Source organism: Hylobates moloch, unplaced genomic scaffold, assembly GCF_009828535.3.
Source record: "Hylobates moloch isolate HMO894 unplaced genomic scaffold, HMol_V3 SCAFFOLD_1, whole genome shotgun sequence".
In the NCBI taxonomy this organism is placed as follows: domain Eukaryota; kingdom Metazoa; phylum Chordata; class Mammalia; order Primates; family Hylobatidae; genus Hylobates; species Hylobates moloch.
The window spans coordinates 14,930,517-14,951,648 of NW_026652276.1; the positions used below are offsets into that span (position 1 = coordinate 14,930,517).

The 21,132-nt window shown below is 38.9% G+C and overlaps 1 protein-coding gene across 6 annotated transcripts in view; it reads right to left on the minus strand.

Annotated features, from left to right (window-relative positions):
• Positions 1–21,132, minus strand: part of RHBDD1 (rhomboid domain containing 1) — a 201,228-nt gene that overhangs the window by 134,193 nt on the left and 45,903 nt on the right. For all 6 annotated transcript variants that reach the window (XM_058437850.1, XM_058437853.1, XM_058437844.1 and 3 more), the window contains 2 exons: positions 2,676–3,198; positions 437–569 (listed from right to left, as the gene is read on the minus strand). In XM_058437850.1, the coding sequence (XP_058293833.1) occupies positions 437–569; positions 2,676–3,108 (566 nt within the window). In that variant the 5' untranslated portion in view covers positions 3,109–3,198. The remainder of the gene's footprint in view (positions 1–436; positions 570–2,675; positions 3,199–21,132) is intronic.

The window sequence follows — 21,132 nt, forward strand, 5'->3', positions numbered from 1 at the left end:
GACTCCATCTCAAAAAAAAAAAAAATAATAATAATAATAATAAAAAGCATTAGATCAACATACCTTATAGCTTTTTAATCTTTATAGTTATGTGGTTTCTATGTGCTTCTTTGGAATACTGCTTTCAGAATTAACCAGCTGATTGGCCAGTTAATATTGATCCTCAAATCTGTATAGCAGGTTCTCCTACTTAAAAAAAAATGAGGAATCTGCAACTCAGTTAAGACAAGTGACCCAAAATTATACAGCTCAATAGTTGAAAAGATTCAAACCCAGAAATATCTGACATTAAAACCATTAAGCTTGATTCTGTCCTAATAGATAAAGAATAAACCTCACTGTGAAAAACAATTGGTTACCTCATTATTATTGCAATTTTTTTTTCTCCACGGAACATCAGGTCCTTCAACTGTATTCCCTAAAAGAAAACACTTACCCTGGTGATAATAAATGAATAGCCACAAGCTCGACCCAACAAGCAAATCTGTTCGGTACAGGAAAGCCCAAAATGTTGACAAAGCCTCCAGGGCAATAATGGTTGTTAAGAACTTTCAAAGCAAACAAAACTCCTAAAAGAGAATGAAGAATATGCAAATATCAACAATCCAAAAGTAGGAGTATCAACATTTACAAAGAAAGCTAATTAAAAGTGAAAATGATTATTCGATTACATCCAACTTTGTGCTTTAAAACATACCCTATTCCTTACAACCCTGCATTTGGTAAAAAGACAACACTAAAAGCAGTCACTCCTTTGATGTTTCTAAATATAGAAGTTAATATTGGTGTTCAGTATGCTACTAAATACATAATACCTAACATGTGAATAAAATACTATCATTAGTATTAAATGCCAGTGAACTGTACACTATAAAATAGTTATAAAATAAAACTGTACACTATAAAAGTTATATAAAATATATAAATTTTAACTCAATAAAAAATACCAGTAATACGTATTTTTCTAACTTCTATGGAAAAACATGTTGAAGGCAGAGCATATATTCTTTCTTCTCCCACAATTAGATGCATAAGGATACATCTTGGAAGGAAAGGGGAAGGATGTCAGGAAAAGCAGAAGGAAGGATTAGATTTCCTTGTTTCAGGACTACTTCTCTCCTCTCCTTCATATTCTAATATTTAAACACCTAATTTAAATCCTGCTGGCAATTTTGGTCCCATGAAATATCTGTAAAAAGGAACTAGTGAGGAAGAAGGTGAGAGAGAATGCATCACACAGCTAATATGTAGACTGGGCTCAAGTCCCAGCTCCATCGCTTCCTAGCTGGGTAACCTTGTGCTAGTAACCTCACTTCTCTGGGTCTTGGCTTCCTCATCTATAAAATCAAGACAATCCCTCAACTGTCAGCAGGTGGTCAGAAAAAAAAATTAAAAATAAAAAAAGTAAAATAATATCAAGGCCAGGCACAGTGGCTCATGCCTGTAATCCCAGCACTTTGGGAGGCCAAGGTGGGTGGATCACAAGGTCAAGAGAGAGAGACCATCCTGGCCAGCATGGTGAAACCTTGTCTGTACTAAAAATACAAAAATTAGCTGGGCATGGTGGTGCGTGCCTTGTAGTCCCAGCTACTCGGGAGGCTGAGGCAGGAGAATCGCTTGAACCTGGGAGGCGGAGGTTGCAGTGAGCCGAGATCATACCACTGCCCTCCAGCCTGGTGCCAGAGCAAGACTCCGTCTTAAAAAAAATAAATAAATAATAAAATAAAATCAAGACAATCCCGTCTCCACATGGATCTGCTGCATGAATTAAATTGGTTAGGTTATGCAAAGTGACTATCATGGCTCCTAAAACATGGCTAGCATGCCATCAAGGGTGTGGTGCATTTATTAACGAAGTCATCCAGAGGCATATGCAGGACAGTTCTCCAGGTGGCCTTTGGACCTATGTAGTTCTCCCCCTCCTTTCTCGCTTGTACTTCTCAAGAATAACTGTGGAAATGTGCTGGAAATCCAACACCCTGAGATAAAAGGGGGCTGGCTGAAACAGCCTACTCCTCTGCCTGAATAGAATGTCTTTCAAAGCTTTGCCCAGTGATTCATGTGATTCCCAGGTTTGCTCCTGGCTGCCTCTTCAGGGTTCCTTATCTGCATGCAAGGAGCACACACAGACAAGACTCTAACAGTCCTGGGCAGCTCTTTGAGCCTTGAAGAACAGGATCACAATGAATGCTAGGCTCCTGTTGTCCCTTGCTGCCTAACTGTAAATACTAAATCTGCCTCATGCAACTTGCTGCAGATGAGTGTACTGTCTCACCAGGTGCAGACAAGTTGGTAATCAAAGAGAGCACACTGAGCCTACTTCACAAGCACAGTCATCTTTTGTGAGAACTCCCTATTACAAATACATATGTGGGTGTTTCTGTGACCCTACCATAAGGAGCTGGTGCATATTTCCAATACTATGTCTTCTACAAAACCACCTTCCAGCAGGTCCTAGTGCAGACTAAGAGTGAATGATGCAGCATAATGTAGAATGGCAAAAACTAGTCCCTGCATGCTCCAGCCTCCTCTTCAAGATGCAAAGCCTCAGTAGCCCTTAACCACTCAGAATTTGATCCTCTCACCAACTAGGGACCCACACTTCATAAAATGACCGCAGCCACACCTCCCTTGCTTCCTTTATGCATGCAACCTCAAAATTTTGTCTCCCTTACCTGAGAAACCTACAGCACAGCTCCTTTTGAAGTCAGGTTCATCCATAAATTCGGCAACAGCAAATTGCAAGAGCAGGTATACCATTCCAGTAAGTACAGAAAATGTGCTGATAACATAGGCAAACCATCTACTTCCCAGTCTTCTTTCTAGATTTATTCCTTTCCAGAGCATGGATGCCATATTGAAATACAAATGCCAATCATCAGCATGGTGAAGGGGAGAGAGCAGTAAACGCTGCCAGTCTTTTTGCTGGTAACACTTCTCCACGCTAAGGCAGGAGCTATACAGTGGCTTCTGAGGGTTCAGGAAGAACCAGATGTTGAGGGCCAAAGTTGCTAGGGTGACAGGTGGAATATTGTTGATCCCAACATGGAAGATTTGAGAAAGGAGTAGAATAAGTCCAGTATTTATCCCTCTTGATCTCCGTTGCATGGCCAGATATCAGGGAAACAGCTCAGCAATGGGAAAACGTGCTCAGGTGGTCAGTTTTAGGTATCTGGGGAGATATACAGACAGCTGAACCTAAAACACAAAATGCACGTGAAAAACCATCAATTAAGAATTAGTACATATATAAGACATATTCACTTCAAGACAAACTCCCATGAGGTAAATGCTACTTCTCATTCTAACAGAAATATTTATGTTCAACATCTTCAAGAGTAATATCGAGGATGCTGACTGACACCCTTCCTTCATTTTACATTCTAGAATAGAAATTTTATCCCAAATCCCAATGAATCAGTTAATGGACAGTTATGTTTTTCTCTGACAAACACGTCACGAAATTAACTTCACTTCCAAAACAAACATGTAACCTCATGAAAAACCTACAAAGGTAGTGTGCAAGTATTAAATGATTTCTACTCAGAATCCTGGCCAGGATTCTTTACCCCCTCCATTTTTTTCAAAGAAATATTTGATTTTGATATGTTAGAATGAGTTTGCTCCAAAGTTTTTAAACATCAACAAGCAAGTTTTAAGACACAAGCATACATTATCTTTAATCCCAATTTCCGTGCTGCCAGATATCAATGGTCTGGACTCTACCTTCACAACAACTTCAGCTTTTCGTTACCTACTCTACAAGCCAAATCCTGGGTTGAAACACAGTCCTTGTTTTTAAGAGGCTCACTTTCCACCGAGAAATAAACCAACAGCGGCCACATAATGTTCTAAATGCAGTGAGAGAGGGAACCCAGAGCGTAGGCACACAACGCAGCCTGAGGTGGTGATCTGACTATGGTCTTCAAGGTGATTTGGGGTTGACAATGAGAAGTTCCGTGGCTTACTAGCCCGCTTCTCCAACCCACTGGACCTGGGCTGGCATTGTGACATGCTTTGGCTAACAGAATGTGGAGGAAGGGATACTACATGAGCTCCCAGCCTATACCTCAAGATGATTTATAGGCTTCTCTCTTGAAACCCTCTCAACCATGTGAACAACTTTAGGCCAGCCTGCTGGGTAATGAAAGAAAGGCACAGACTCCAGTCACCCTGAAGGTCCTTGCACTGGTCAGCTACTACTCCAGAGGTGAAGCTGTCTAGCTGACCACAGGTATACAAGTGAGTCCAGCTGAGCTCAGCCTAATTTGCTGACCCACAAAACAGTGAGCTAAATAAATGGTACTTGGTTTACTTCACTGAGCTTTGGAGAGGTTTGTTATGCAACAATTACTAACTAATACAGAAGGTATTGCCTTTGGCGAGTGCTATGGTTTAGATATTTGTCCCTCCAAAACCTCATGTTGCATGAATGAATGAATGAATTTATTTATTTATTTAGAGCCAGAATCTCACTCTGTAGCCCAGGCTAGAGTGCAATGGCATGATCTTGGCTCACTGCAACCTCCACCTCCCGGGTTCAAATATTCTTATGCCTCAGACTCCCGAGTAGCTGGGATTACAGGCACGTGCCACCATGCCTGGCTATTTTTAGTAGAGACTGGATGTCACCATGTTGGTCAGGCTGGTCTCAAACTCCTGACCTCAGGTGATCCGTCTGCCTCAGCCTCCCAAAGTGCTGGGATTACAGGCATGAGCCACTATGCCTGGCCTCATGTTGAAATCCGATCCCCAGTATTGGAAGTAGAGCCTAATGGGAGGTGTTTGGGTCATGGGGGAGTATCCCTCACGAAAAGATGAATGCCCTCTCTGGGGTCAGGGAGTGAGTGAGTTCTCACTGTTATTAGTTCCTGCCAGCACTGGTTGTTAAAAGAGACTGGCACCTCCCCACTCCCTTGCTTCCTCTCTCACCACACGATCTCTGCACATGCTAGCTCCCCTTCACCTTTCACCACAAATGGAAGTGGCCTGAGGCCCCCACCAGATGCTCAATCTTAAACTTTACAGCCAGTAGAACTGTGAGCTAAATAGACCTCTTTTCTTTATAAATTACTCAGACTCAGGTATTTATAGCAACACTAAATGGACTAAGACAGGGAGGGACTGTTTTATGCTCATGGGAAGAAGCTAGTAAGGGAAGAGATGCAGGCAGAGACACAGACTAAAGATGCAAGAGACAAATAAAAAGGATCAAGTGCTTGTAGGGAAGAGCCTTTTCCTCTTAACAGAAAGAAAAGAAAAATCAGGTGTAGCTATTAGGGGCAAAATGTTGAAAAAGTTCTTATCTAGTGGTTTCTGTTTTCTCTACGGAGATTAAATGGCCTCCAACTAAATAGGTAACTCACTCTTATACCCTAAGGGTTCTAACTTGGACTGCACACTGGAGAATGCATGAGCTTTAGAGTAAAAAAAAAAAAAAAAAGGCAGGATTCTCCTATCTTCTAGCTCTGTGACCTGGGGCAAGTCATTTAAACTTCCTGAACTTCAATTTCTTCACTTTAAGAATCATAAAACCTCCTTCCCAGGATTACTGCAACATGTGTTGGAACAAAAGAGATGCAGAATAAACAGTAGCTACTACTTTCATTTCTATAAAGTAAACTTGCTTATGTGAGAATTAATTCCTTTGCAAATGGTAACATCCTAAAAAGACTCAAATGTACTCCTATGCCCCCATATGGATTCTTATTATCAATATCACACCGAAACAATGTTCAGAAAAAAATTGCGCATGTGTATATATATATATGTGTGTGTGTGTATGCATACACACACACAATTAGCCATATACCTACACATGCATGCACACACACATTATTGGCACAACCCCATGTATTAGCACAACCCGTTTCTATATTGTTATTATTGTAGCTCTGTAGCATTCTTATGAACTAGAGAATTTAATGAAATTTAAACTGAAATGCTCCCAAATAACTTTGGATAAATGGCCTATATTTTTCACATTAGAACTCAAGTCAATTTTCAACTATTTACCTACTGTGACTTTTTTGTAACTCTCCTAAATTTATCAATATGTGTGCACATGTGTGTGCACACACACACATATTAATATGTATATTATATATATCAAACATTATTACCTTTAATAGGAACAATGGAAAAACTGGCCTTGATCATTGATCAGTAAATAATCAGCTTACAAGAAATCATAAAATAAACCCTTCAATATCATTGCCAAGAGTGTCTTATGATGCTGGGCTTTATGTAGCAGAAAATCAAAACTAACTACATCTTTGCTCAAGAAAAACTTGCACCTCAATTACAATCATTAGTAATGAAGAATATAGATAAAAGGACAGAATTCCCAGTCTTACTTCACACTGTGTCCCAGGCTCTGATTGCACTTTCCTAAGTTACTTCTGGCCGGATGAAAAGGTGTCTTTCTGTCTGCATCCCTTCGCACCTCCCAGCTCTCCACTGTTGACTGCTCCTGCTTCTGTGGGACACCTTGCTCTCTTGAGGCTTCACTCCTCCTTCCAACCCGTTTCTCTGCTGTTCACTTCTCCTCTATCCTTACTCTCTCCTGCACACACTCAAGGGCTTCCACTTTAATGATTTTTGTAATTCTTTTTATCAAGATGATGCCCAAATTTCTATTTTTCAGCTTTGATTTCTCAGCAGGTTTCAGGGACGTAATCTTAGAGGAAAATATAGTTTGCCTGATGTCTTGGTTTCTGAAAACTGAATTATCCTTTCTCACAGAACGATGATTCAGCCATTCCTTCTTTCAATCATGTATTTAATAAATATGTATCAAGTGCCATATGCATGCTAGTCCCTGTGCCAGGCACTGGAGGTACCGCAAATAACAAAACACTTATATTCCCAGCCTCTAAATGGCCTACCTCTATTTGTTGAAGGAAATAAAAATATTGTCCACAGGAAATCAAAAGAGAAGTAAAATTGTGTGGCTTGGTTTCTCAATAAATGCATACTTAATGCGAAAGGAGATATAACCATAGCCAATGTGAGAAGTGCACATCTTTTGGACTCCACCTTTGTAAACAAAGGCCATTAGAGTCCCAGTGTAGGCAGAACATACGTTTTGAGTCTTAAGTAGCAGCAAAGACAAATCAGTCCTAGTTCATAACAACTCTAGGGCAGTTTCCTTCCTAATCAGTTACCAAGTCAGCCATCCAAGGTGAGGGATGCAGCCTGTCACAAGACAACTTAGAAAATGCAACTGATCCATGTAAATATCAAATCTGTAACCTGACGCTGTGGGCCAGGGAGGCACGGCTCTAGGAACACCAAGAAGACAGATCACAATAAGTGAGCACTGACTAGAAAATGAATATTGTTAATGTCTTGCCCATCAAATACATAGAAATTTGTAGAGTGCTGCGCTATCTGAAAGACCACAGAGGCATCATCAATTATAGCAACTTATCTGTGAACTGAAAACCTGTAAAATCTGTTGGGTTTTGGAAATGGTTTATATATTCTAATTTGTATCCAGACCACAAGCCAGTTACCAGAGTTCAAGAAAGGCCAGTCCCTGTGCCCCCTTACCTTACAAACACACCCTCCCCACCAGACTCAACATGCCCCAAGCTGAACACTGGACTGTCCCTTCCAAATCCGCTCTTCCTCTCATGCTCCCCACCTCAAGACATGGGATTTCCGTCTATCCAGTTGTTCAAGCCAAAGACATAGAAAGATCCTTGACATGTCCTTTGACCTTAACCTTATCACCCTGCTACCCCCAAATCCTATCCGTCAAGTTTTATTAATTGTTCTAAACAGTTTTTTTATCAATGTACTTCTTTCCAGCTCTAGGGCCACTACTCTAGTCTGGGTCATCATCATAGCTTGCCTGATTACCATAAAATCCAACCAACTGAATTCTCTGCTTCTCTTCTGATACCCACTAACTATTTTCCACCACTGCTTAGAGTAATCTTGCATAAAACTGAAGCTGGACTCCCCTGTAGCAAGCCTTTGATGGCTTGTCATCACAGCAAGAATAAGTCCAAACTCTTTCCCAAAATTGTATGCTTATATCACCAGTTCCCTGCCCGCCATTATGGTCTCATCTCAAGCTCGTCTCTGCATCGGTCACTACACTCCAGTCGCACAGGTGCTCCCAAATCAGTAGCTCCAGGATTATAGTATAAATGGCCAAGGGTAGGAATAACCTTATCCATTTTGATCACCAACAACACCCAGAGCCACCATAGGATCACCACAAATACACAGTGACTGGCATATGGTCCATGCTTAGTAAATGCACTCGTCCCTGGGTATGCATGGAAGATTGGTTCCAGGACCTCCAACAGATACCAAAATCGATGGATGCTGAAGTCCCTTACATAAAACAGTGTAGTATTTGCATACAACCTATGCACACCCTCCCATATACTTCAAATCATCTCTAGGTAACTTATAATATCTAATACAATGTAAATGCTATGCAAATAGTTGTTTTATTGTATTGTTAGGGAATAATGACAAGAAAAAAAGGTCTGTACATGTTCAGTACTGACACAATCATCTATTTCCCACCCCACCCCCGCCAAAAATTTTCAATCTGTAGTTGGCTGAATCCATGGATACAGAATCCACGGATGTGGAGGGCCAAATGTATTTCTCAAATGACTCAAGATTAGTGTGTTTTTAAATGTGTCTGCATTATATGATAAATGAAACTGATTAAGAAGGTCTGAATACTTACGGCATATTCATCTTTAAGTATTTTTCCTGCAATTGTAACAACCTTTCCCATAGCACTATACGTATTATTCCACTTAGCATTTTTAGGTCCACAACAGTATTTATAACGTTAATCTCAACATTACAGAAATAAATCTCTGATCCACTTAAAATGTATTGACAAGCTGCTTTGCCAGAACTATTTGACAAAAAATAGCATTTTAATTATGTAATAATACAGACTAGACAGTACTATATCAAGGTTGTGGCAAAGAGAAATGGAAGGTTTCTGGAAATATTGATAGGAAAATTAGCCATATTTACTTTTAATGAGAAATTAAAAATTAAACAGGTATGTAATAAGAAAGACTAAGCAGCTAGAACAAACAAAAGAAACTGAATTCATAACTTGGGAAACCAATGTGTCTCAAGGGGGAGAGAAAGGAGTAAAAAGGGAAAAGAAACTAATTACAGTGATATTCAATTCTACTTACAAAGCAGAAAATATTTCATCATTATCATTTACTAATGCAGTATATATCTCAATTTCCAGATTTAAATGTTCAGTAAGAATTGAGACCATTAAATTGCAAGAATATATACCAGTTATAAATTCTATTCCCAATTTGGTGTCTGTTACCAACCAAATTAATTTCACAAGAAAGACAGGAACTACAGAGTCTTAATGGGAGTAATCAAATGCTGTTCTGAAGATTGAGACTTCCATATTACTAAAAGTATAATAAATTCCAAAATTATTCACTGAAATATTCTTAAATTGTATGTTTTTTTTCCCTTTAAGATTCAAGAAAAGTCTGTCACTATATAATTGAGATATATTAATGCTATATCATTAGCACTACTTTCATGCCTTTGGTAAGTTTCATTTAAAGTTTTGAATATTTGAAGTATATGTTCTAAGAAATAGGGGAAAATTTAGGTTTGTTCAAGTTATTTGGCAAGAGCTCTCTTATCACTCAAACTCAGTACTTTGCTAATACCTGACCTTCCAGATGCTTAACCCATTTATGCTGGAGGTTACAATTTTTTTGTGTGTGAAAAATCAGACCTTGGCGATGACCTTGAACAGTAGGATATAAATAACTCCCACAAGCTTAGTGTTCCAATAATGGAACACTAGGCATAAATGGGATTTAGCATTCATCTTTAAAAGCTGAAATACAACTCACATACCATAAAATTCAATCTTAAGGAGCACAATTCAGGGTTTTTTTTTTTTAGTATATTCACAAGGTTGTACATATCTAATTCTAGAATTTTCATGACTTCAAAGAGAGACCTCATACCCATTAGCAGTCAGTAAGTCACTTCCCACCTAGTGCCTGGCAACAATTAATCTATTAATACTTTCTGTCCCTATGAATTTGCCCATTCTGGACATTTCATCTACATGAAGTCACACAATACATGGCCTTTTGTATTTGGCTTCTTTCCCTTAGCATAATGATTTCATAGTTCATCCACGTTGTAGCAAGTATCGATACTTTGTTTCTTTTTATGGTCAAATCGTATTTCATTGTATGAATATACCACATTTTATTCATCCATTCATCAGCTGATGGACATTTGTTTCCACTTTTTGACTCTAATGAATAATGCTGCTATAAACATTCATGTACAATTTTTTTGAACATATGTTTTCATTTCTCTGGGGTATATACATAAGAGTGAAATTGCTGGCTCATACGGTGACTATATGTTTAACTTTTTGAGTAACTGCGAAATTTTCTCCAAATTTCTACACCATTTACATTCCCTTTAGCACTGTACAAGGGTTCCAGTTTCACCACATCCTCAACAATGCTTGTATTTATCCATCTTTTTTTACTGTAGCCATCCTGGTGGATGTGAAGTAATACTGATTTTCATTTCCCTAACGACTCATGATACTGAGAAAATGCTTAGATTTTCATTGCTTAAAATACAATATAAACACACACGTTTACAGGCACACACACAAGCACATGTGTACCCAAACACACACACACACACACACACACACACACACACACACACACACAGACACACTCTCTCTCTCTTTTCTTTAGAAAATTATTTAACAAGCTCAGGTCAAGAGAAATCTTCAGAAAGAAAGGTGAAACCACAAAGAAACTGTCCTGGTTAAACCGCAAAGACTGCAGCTCTACCATTTCCCTGTGATATAACATGTTGGAAGGGAATGAGAATGTACTTCAATGGCAAAATATTGCTTAGGCCAACACATTTGACTGCAAATTCTGTGCAATTATTTAGAAAAAAAAGGGTTAGTGTGTTTTATTACTGCAAACAAAGCAAAAATGCTATGAAAATGGCAAATTATTTATACTAAACATAAAAACTTCCTCTGCTTTTTTAATTACAAGAGCTAGACAGCAAATTAGTGCATCACAAATAGCACATTAACGTGGTCAAAACACACACAAACACTAGAAGCATTTTTTTCTCTCTTGTTTCATTATAGTCATCTCTCTCTAGGAATAAACTGAACTGAAGCTTTTCTTCCAACCCCTATAACTCTCTCAGGAATCTTATTCATTCATGGCTTTTCTAGTCCAAACTTATGAAACTGTTTGCTCCACTTGTTACTGTTACTATAGAGCCAATGGATGAGAACATTTTAGTCCAAGATAATAACAATAAAATTCTTTGTTCTTCCAATAAAACTTCTTAGCATAATTTTATTTTTCTTAAAAGGTTTAGTTTCCTTAGGTTCCAAGAGAATCCAGTTACAAAATGCAGATTTTCAAGATAGTTTTGAAAATAAGAAAATGGTATAATATATATTTGCATTTAGTGAAAAACAAGAATTTATTAACTGAATACTCGCAAAGTAATCTGTTTTCTCTTTTCAAATACATGAATGCATTTCAAAAAGCTTTGCTATATGCAAAACATAATTGTTTGAATAACATGTAAATTGTGCTTTTAAAATTTATTTAAATATTTAACATAATAACAGATGGTATGGCTTCACATCATTACACCATGTTCAATTTACCAGAATGCATATTCTACCTGAGTTGATTAGTAAATAGGGAGTCCTGGGGGTATAGTGTGGAATCTTAGTTAGACAGCATAATTATTTGATGACTAGTTGCACATAAATGACATTTTTTTCTGGTTATCTAATCTGTTAAATGGCTTCCAGAGCTACATTAATGATAAAATCAGAGGAAATTAGAGTAGGGATCTCTGTTTCCTTCCTTCACATTAATGGCAGAGATACAAAGAAATGAAGACAATCAAATGAATGAAAACTGACTTCATGAATAAAAAATAAAAACTGTAATCAAATTATATTAGGATGGTAACGGGAATCTCGTCTTTATGACTACTGTGACACTCTCTCAATAATTATATCCCAGTATCTGTTCACAGAAATATCTACAACTTAGACTGTATTCCAGAAGAAATTGGGAACTAAGAGCATTTTCTCCTTTTGAAGCCTACTGAGACCTTTAATACAATGGTTCTCCCACTTCATACACTTTATTGTTATAACCATATTAAGAAACTGTCTCACCCAGCTTGACACAACCATTACACTATCTCTCTAATGACAACTGGCTATATCTTTCTGACTTTAATTTATCAAACCTAGAGGGTTTTTTGTTTTTCAGAGACAGGGTCTCATTCTGTTGCCAGGCTGGAGTGCAGTGGTGCAATCATAGCTCACAGCAGCCTTGAATTCCTAGACTCAAGTGGTCCTCCCACCGCAGACTCCTGAGCTGGGACTACGTGCAAGTGTCACCACACCCAGCTTTTTTTTTTTTTTAATTTTTTGTAGAGATGGGGTCTTGCTGTGTTGTCCAGGCTGCTCCTGAGCTCCCTGCTTCAAGCAATCCTCCCACTTTGGCCTCCCAAAGTATTGAGATTACAAGTGTGAGCCACCATACCCAAGCTCAAACCTAGAGTTCTTGAGACATAAAAGCTCCTCCTTCCTTTTTTCCTTCATACACCATCTCCCCAGATGAATATGAATACAAAATTTCTGATTCCTTAGTGGGATAATGTCCAGATGTCCTTTATAACAGCCTGCCTTTAGTATCAGTGCCACCCATGTGGAAGGCATGTGTAGGCAAAATATGTAACCTCTGAGGAGCTGGGATTTAAGACCACTAAATGGACATACGAAGAATGTTCTAGACAGGTAAGCCATTAATAAGAACATGTGTTATATGCTGAAAGATCTCAACAGAAATCAGGCTTTTATCACCTTACATTTGTCCCCTAGTCTACTTACACAGCACCTGACTCAATTTGCTTAAAATCCAATTTCACTATGTTGTGCCCCCACCTCAATCCACCCAATGGCTTTCTATATTCATGGTTAAAACACTGCATAGTGTCTCAGGTAGTGATACTCTTTACGGAAAAAATATCTTTAAGAAGATAAAAAAAAAAAAAACGATGAATAGTGTCATAATTAATGGAATGGACTCTGGAGTCAAATGACTTAGGTTCAAATCCTGCTTAATTGTTTGGGAGCTACATGACATTAGGCAAGCGCTTTTTTTTTTTGAAACAGAGTCTTGCTCTGTCACCCAAGCTGGTGTGCAGTGGTGCGATGTTGGCTCACTGCAACCTCCACCTCCCGGGTTTAAGCAATTATCCTGCCTCAGCCTCCTGAGTAGCTGGGATTACAGGCGCACACCAGCATACCCAGCTAATTTTTGTATTTTTTAGTAGAGACAGGGTTTCACCATGTTGGCCAGTCTGGTTTTGAACTCCTAACCTTGGGTGATCCGCCCGCCTCAGCCTCCTAAAGTGCTGGGATTACAGGTGTGAGCCACCATGCCCGGCCCTTAGGTTAAGTTCTTAATCAATCTCTACTTCAGTCTCCTCATTTATAAAACAGATACTAAGTAATAATAAGGACTACCTCATAGAGTTGTTGATGAGTAATATAGGTAAAACACTTAGAATAATGCCTGAAACATAAGTACTATGTAAGTATTAGCAGATATTAAATATTTATCAACACCATCTGATAAACTTCAAGCTATTCATCCCAGGAATCAAGGTCTTATAATATTTACATACTTCCTAATAATAACTTTTATGCAATTATAGTTTAAAAGTAATTACATAAAATTTGCTTCATTTCACTTAATTCTCACAATCCTGTGCAGACAAAATTAGTTCCACCTTATCTATTAGCGGGTCTACCCACCACCTGCCAAGAAAATCACTTAACTGTCCAGCTGCCCATTCTAAAGCACGCTTCGTAGAGTTGCCCACGTGGATGTACATCCATGGAGCTTCGGCCCTTCAGACTTTCTGGGGATGCTGAAATTTCAGTCCTTCACTTTCTCTGTCCAAGGTGCTTAAAAAGCAAGGCCATTCCCACAGATGGGCAGTCACATGGACTCTCTCACCACAAGAGGGGACGAAAGTGAATTTCACATGCATCCCACACATTACATCTTGTGCCCAATTTAGTAAAAGTCCTTCCAGTACTTTTGGTGTTAAACCATGAAAGACAGACAGAAATTCCACTTTTTTATTACACAGATAAAGAAACCAAGGTGATGATGCCCAGAAGCTGGAGTGTAAGGACTCAGACTCAGCTCTTCCCACCAGACAGTGCTGCTCCGCCGTGAAGCCCTGCAGTTTTCTGCCTCCCAGCTGTGACCCTTGCGGGGGCCCCTATGCCTGTGAGCCGCCCCAGCAGCCTGGCCTGCCTCAAGAAAGCCAAGTTCCACATTCTGCACTTCCACAGCATGTACCAGATGCCTCAAATGGCTATAAGTAGTTAAATAAAAATCTTCTAAAATTCTAGGCTGTGATCTAGAGGCATGCCAGGAAATAGTTCAATGTTCTGCTTCGTGGCCAATATTTTTTAACTTAAGTCGCTAGACCAGGCACCTTTAGAAGAGATGTCAGTGACTTTTCTTTCACATAAATGCTTCCTGGAGGGTAAGCTGAAGTTTGAATGTTTTAAAAGTACCAAAAGGGACCAAAACAATGCTTCATTTTAGCTCAACCTCCATCTGTAATATGCAGTGTAAAATTTAATTAGAATTTAATAATAAGAAAAGAAAATCTGCAGGCTTGGCTCAGTGGCTCTTACCTATAATCTCGGCATTTTGTAAGGCCAGTGTAGGAGGACTGCTTGAGGCCAGGAATTCAAGACCAGCCTGGGAAACATAGCAAGACCTCATCTTTACAAAAAAAAAAATAATAATAATAATAATAATAATAACATAAAAATAAAAAATTAGCCAGGTACAGTGGCACACACCTATAATCCTAGGTACTTAGGAGTCTGAGGCAGGAGGATCACTTGAGCCTAGGACTTTGAGGCTCTGGTGAGCTATGATAGTGGGCAACAGAGTGAGACCCTGTCTCTAAAAATAAAATAAGATTAATTAAATTAAAAAAATAAGATCTTACTAAAAGAGACAAGGTAGAGCAATAAATTTTGAGTTAGATATTGTTTCTGGCAATTGTCTTAGTTCAGGCTGCTATAACTAAGTACCATAGACAGGATGATTACAAACAACAGAAATTTATTTCTCACAGTTCTGCAGGCTGCAAGTGTGACATCAGGGTACAAGAATGGTTGGGTTCTGGTGAGGGCCCTCTTATGGGTTGTGAGCTGCTTTTCTGTTATATACTCACATGGTAGAAAGAGAGCAAGAGAGCTCTCTGGGGTCCATTTCATAAGGACACTAATCCAATTCATGAGGGGTCCACCCTCATGACCTAATAACCTGCCAAAGGCTCCACATCCTTGTACCATCACTTTAGGTATTCTAGAGTCACCAGAATTTCTGGAGCCATTGCACACAGACATTTTTATAAAATTTATTTTTGTAAACACAAAAATTACTGTGGCAAAACTAAGGTGGCAGCTATAAAAATGGAAGTTTAAATTATGGGAAAGTGATTTCAAATGATACTATCATCTATTCTAAGCCACAGAAATGCAGGTCCAAGGCAATAAATAGAATCACCAAAAGAAACTGTCAAGTCAGGACTTGATCATCAGTTCTATCCTAGGGGTTCAACAAAATTCAAGCAGTAAGATTGACTGAGAGTGTTTATGGAAAGGTGAGATCAATTTCACTGAAGAGGAAACATGGCAGGGTAGAAAGTACACATGGCTAAACTGAAGACTTCGGCAACTATGCTGGCCTTGCCACTGAGGAGGAGGATAGAACGGCTGAAGAACTAAAAGGTATAACAAGTCAACAAAAAGCCACCAACACCACCACAACAAACACCAAGCTTTACTACACATGCGCGTTGGGTTCAGGTAAAGGCAAAAAGCTGAGGAAGGGAACTGCAGATTTAGGAAATGCTCTAATTACTTTCAACAACAATAGCAACAATGACAAAAAGTCAGTTTAACTAAATTACACAGAGTGAAGGTATAAGATTCACAATTAATTCATTCCAAGGGACTAGAGACTTTTGCCAAAGTGAGAGGAAAAGATGAGGCCTTCGTAGTGGTGAGCGAGGTGCAGGGGATCCCCAGGCAATTTGGAAACTTGAGGTTAAAAAAAGCAAAGACAATAAAAAATAACTGGAGGGACTATTTCCCAGAGAGGTGACACTTCCACCTCTACTTTCGCCAGTTGTCCTGGTTCTGCCCATCCTGATTTGGCTCCTAGTTTTCTGGTCCTGGATATCCAAGGTCAACCTCCTGAACAACTGGTTTCTTTAAGCTCAGTTGGATCATCAAGTTGCTCTGCTGCACACAGAGCTCAGGAAGTCTAATTCTAGTCTTAAGACTGAAAATCTTTCTCCATCTATTGTGTCTGCATTTGGGGGGGTATGTGTTTGGAACTGACACATACCCCAAATGCAGAGACACAGATGGAGAAAGAGACATGGAAACACATAGAGAGAAATGGAGATGAATTTATCAATTCTCCTTGATGGAAAAAAGTTTAGCTTCTTCCTTCCTGGAAGAGGCTAAATGTTAACAAGGTCATCAATGGGACCCAAAGCAAATAACATACTGACCATCTTCCACAGGTGAGGCAGAGTTATTAGGCTCAGAGAAAAAGAAAAAGAAAGGCATAGGGCACACTTATTGTTCCTCGTTTCAAAGGAGTTAAGTTGCTTTATTTCCTGAACATAATCAGAGAGGAGACAATGCTTCAACCCCCTAGGGTGACTAAGGATGTAGATTTAGAAAAACACACGTAATAGAGTTGTACGGAACTACCCCAGCTTTCCTTTTCTCGTGGTCACCAAAGAAGTCTCACAGAAGATTCTGTAGCAAATAGGAGTCCTTTTATGCCTACAAACACTTTTATTCATTTACTGTTGCCCATTTACTGGGTGGATTTCACAGAATCTTAGTGGAATCTACAAGGGACCTCAGAAAATCATACATGTGCACAGAGCCTCTTGAAAATCACTCTGTCTTAGATTTCCTATGGATTAGAACTTCTGGAAAGGGGGATAGTGTAAAGTCATCTTCCCTACAGACAGCACCTAGAATCCTGCATGTCCACATTTGAGACCAGGATGGCACCATCTTAGAAGGGCAGCTAGGTTTTGCTCCTCTCTGTACTTTCCTAACTGGGAAAAACAAGTTCAAAACTCCAGATTAACTGGGGTCATTCTGATGCCATAAATCCAACCCGAACAGTTTTAAAAGAATGAAAAAAAAAAAAAGAAACCCTTTGTGCATTGTTGTAATGGCAGGATAGAGGACCCTTGCTAAAAGACCTCTCTGAAACCGCAGAAATTAAACTTAAAACACTGAGTATTTAACCTTATTTTCTAATACTCTCCTACGACTGGTTTCCCAATCAGATCATGTTTGTCTTTAGGTGTTTGCTCAGTGCCAAGAGGCGGTTAAGATGGCTGACTAGCATAACCCACTCTTGACTCAAGACCACTTGGCCAGTCTATTCATTGTGTTAGTTATCTTGAGCAAATTATCTCATCAACCCCCGTCTGTTTCCCAATCTGTAAAACAGGTCAGTAGACATTCAGTTAGCACGCCCTTAACAAATGCAGCTCTTCGTTGCTGATATTATTATTGTGCATTACTGTTTTAGTCTGGGCTTCCCCAAAAAGCAGAATCTAAGACAAGGGTCCCTGTGGAAGTCACTTATTTGGGAGGTGACCAACACACTGACTGGGAAGCAGGGAAGCAAGACAGGAATGGCAAAATGTAAAAAATAAATAAATATCTACACATATATATGTAGAGAGACAGAATATATATATATTCTCAAAAGAGCTATCACTGTGAATGACTGGAGCTTAATCTCGCTGGGGAATTCTGAAAGCTAGAATAGATACAGATATATAGATAGAGATATAGATATAGATATGTAGATATATATAGATATATAGATATAGATATAGATACATAGACATAGATATAGATAGATGATATAGATATATAGATATAGATATGATTCAGTGTTATGCCCACAGGGCAAGGGAGTCTGCCTTGACTCTCTGTCATTGCTGCGTTGCCACAGAAGGCAAAGAGGACATCTGGGGCCAGAGAAAGCACTTGATCAAAGAAATGCAGGGTCTGGAGGCTAGAAGCCTGCTGGAATGCCCCCTAAGGGCAAGGGGATGTAGGCGGAGCCTGAGGGCAATGCTACCATCACACCTTAGCCTGAGACACACACCTGCCTCCACCAACTCATTCAATTCCTTCCCAGTCCTCAAAGCCAGCTCCTGACCTGACTCCCTCCTGACAGGCTCCCTGCCCATGCCAGTGCTCACTAACCTCCCAAATGCTTCCTGCACATATGCTCGCTCCACTGGTGCCAGCAGGATGTCACCAGGGAATCTTCATCAACTCTTCCAAATGGTGTGTTTTCCTTATACCTTGGAGTTTAAGAGCATACAATCTGGAACCTAAATTGGTCCTACTGACTGGCTTTAGCATTAAGAGCTATGCGGCCTTGCCCACGTCACTTAATCTAAGTCTCAGTTTCCCACCATGTAAGATGGAGTAATAATAATAGCTAAATCTGATCCTAAAGTTCTTATACAAACTAAATGATCTAAAACATTGAGATTCTTAGAATAATGCCAGGCATACAGTAATCACTCAATAAATCACAGCTATTTTTTAATGACTGAAAAAGAAATACCATTTTGCTGATTGAGATTCTAAAATACAAAAAGTCAAACCACCAGCCAAAGTGACATACAACCACATTACTAGTTAATCTGTAGTAGAACTGCTCTCAAACTTCACATGACTACCCTATTCAATCCTCTAAACTTTATAAAGTAGGTATTATTATTAACCATTTTATAGATGAGCAGGGATTTTAATCAAAATAATCTAGCTCCCAAGGCTCTGTCCTTAAAATGAAATTGTGGTCCGGTTTTGTCTGCAGAAAAAGAGTTCTTAATTCTCATGCTAGTCTACACTCAGAGTCCAGCAACTTACCAAAATTACCATTTAAGAGTCCCTACTGGTTACTGCCTTTAGTGGCTTCCGGTAGGTTGATCTTGGCTGATTCTTTACATGAGCCTTTCAGATTTCAGGGTGGTGATTTGACTTGTGACCTCGATTATCTGAGGGACCTAAGAAAAGTATTTGATTTGCAGTTCGTCCAGCTTTTTTCTTATTGTGACGATGACTTCCAGTATCTTTATGTGTCAGAGCTGAGACCAGAAGTCACCCCCAACTGTCTACCAGTAAGATATGACACTTTGACTACCAAAAAATTAGGGAGGACATCATCTTGGCATAAGGAATAGTCTTTCCCAAGAAAGGTACCTGGTGACTTCCATTACACATGTTAAAATATTCATGCATTTTTAAAACATTTCAAATATAGAAAATCTCACTATGTAAAACTTATATTCTACATCAATTGTAACTGTTTTCTTGAGGACAAGTCAATTTGTAGATCTATATAGCATGGAATACTATAGAGAATAGTACCAAGTAATGTTCAAATACCCAACTTCCTTTGGTAATTGTTATCACAGTCACAGCTAAAAAAAAAAAAAAAAAAAATTCCATTTTAAAAATCAAGTTTTTTAAAAAAAGTAACAATAATTCAAATTTATATTTTTCTCATCTTAGAATGTATTCTATATAAATAGAGAAGCTGAGGAACAAAAGCACCCATACCTTCTCCAACTTTCTGCTACCAGGGCCAGGATCTGGCTGGCTAGGATTCTGGTTGGGAGGACTTTAGGGGATTGGGGAGTTGCAAGGCGTTCCATGCTTGGCTTTCCTTCACCCCCAAGCCCTACCCTGCAAAGCAAGGTTTACTCTGAGAGATAATTCACAGGGAGGCGAAAACTGCTTTTCTACCTTTTAAGAATTTCTAGTATAAAGGATCACTATCCCTGTGTTTTGCCAGATAACTGAAAGCTGCATGGTCAGTTCACATCATTTTGCCTTTGTAGAATAATGTTTGCAGAGATATAATCTAACATTAGAGGCCTTGACATAGGTCTCACCCAAAGAATCATCTTCATATTGTTGTGAAGCACCATTCAGACAATGTTTCTCATGCAAAATCTCATCAGAGCTAGAAAAAGCTGAAGTTTGCCTAATAAATGAATATGCTTTCCTCTGCTGAGAGCCACTCAACCATTTGGGTTTGCTGTTTTCTTTCTTTACTACAAGCTTGTGTCTTATGTCATCTAAAGCAGATACTTTTTGGAAATGGGCAAATAATGTAAAAATATATGTCAATATTGAAAATGTTAAGTCAATCTAATTCAGAGAAGACCTTAGGGAAGTTTCTTCACCCCAGCCAGGCTTTGAAAGATAAAAAATGGATGAAAGAAAGGTATTTTAAAGAAAGAAAATAGCATGCATGTGCTGTTACCATAGAGACATAAAATACGATAATGTTTAGGGAAGTAGAAGTAACTAGTATGCTTCATTCTGCTCTACTATAATGCTTGTTTTGAAATGAAAAAATTTGCTCAAATGCAACTTGTATATTAGGGAATAATTTGGGCAGAAGTGCAAATTTCACTTTTGATGCATGCAGAAAACTGCACCCTGCTGAGGCAAACTGCATAGAAATTCATAAAATGAACAATTTTATACATTTCAAACATCTATCAGTTACCCCAGTTCACAGAGTACATTATGAGCTATACCTATCCACATGTGCAGTTAACAACTTTCCATTCACTACTTGACAAAACCCTCCTTCCACTACTTGACAAAAATTCATAAGCTGCAATTCTGACAACTACTTCCACAAGCAAAGGTCAGGACTTTTGAAGGTAAAATGCCATATTTACTTACATATATAGTACTTACATATTTTTTAACCATTTAATAATGGCTGATTGTCATTCATTATTATGCCACTTCTACTCCATGTTCTCCATGTTTTACTCTTACACTTCCTTTTTTTTTTTTGAGATGGCATTTCACTCTTGTTGCCCAGGCTGGAGTGCAATGGCACGATTTCAGCTCACTGCAACCTCCACCTCCCGGGT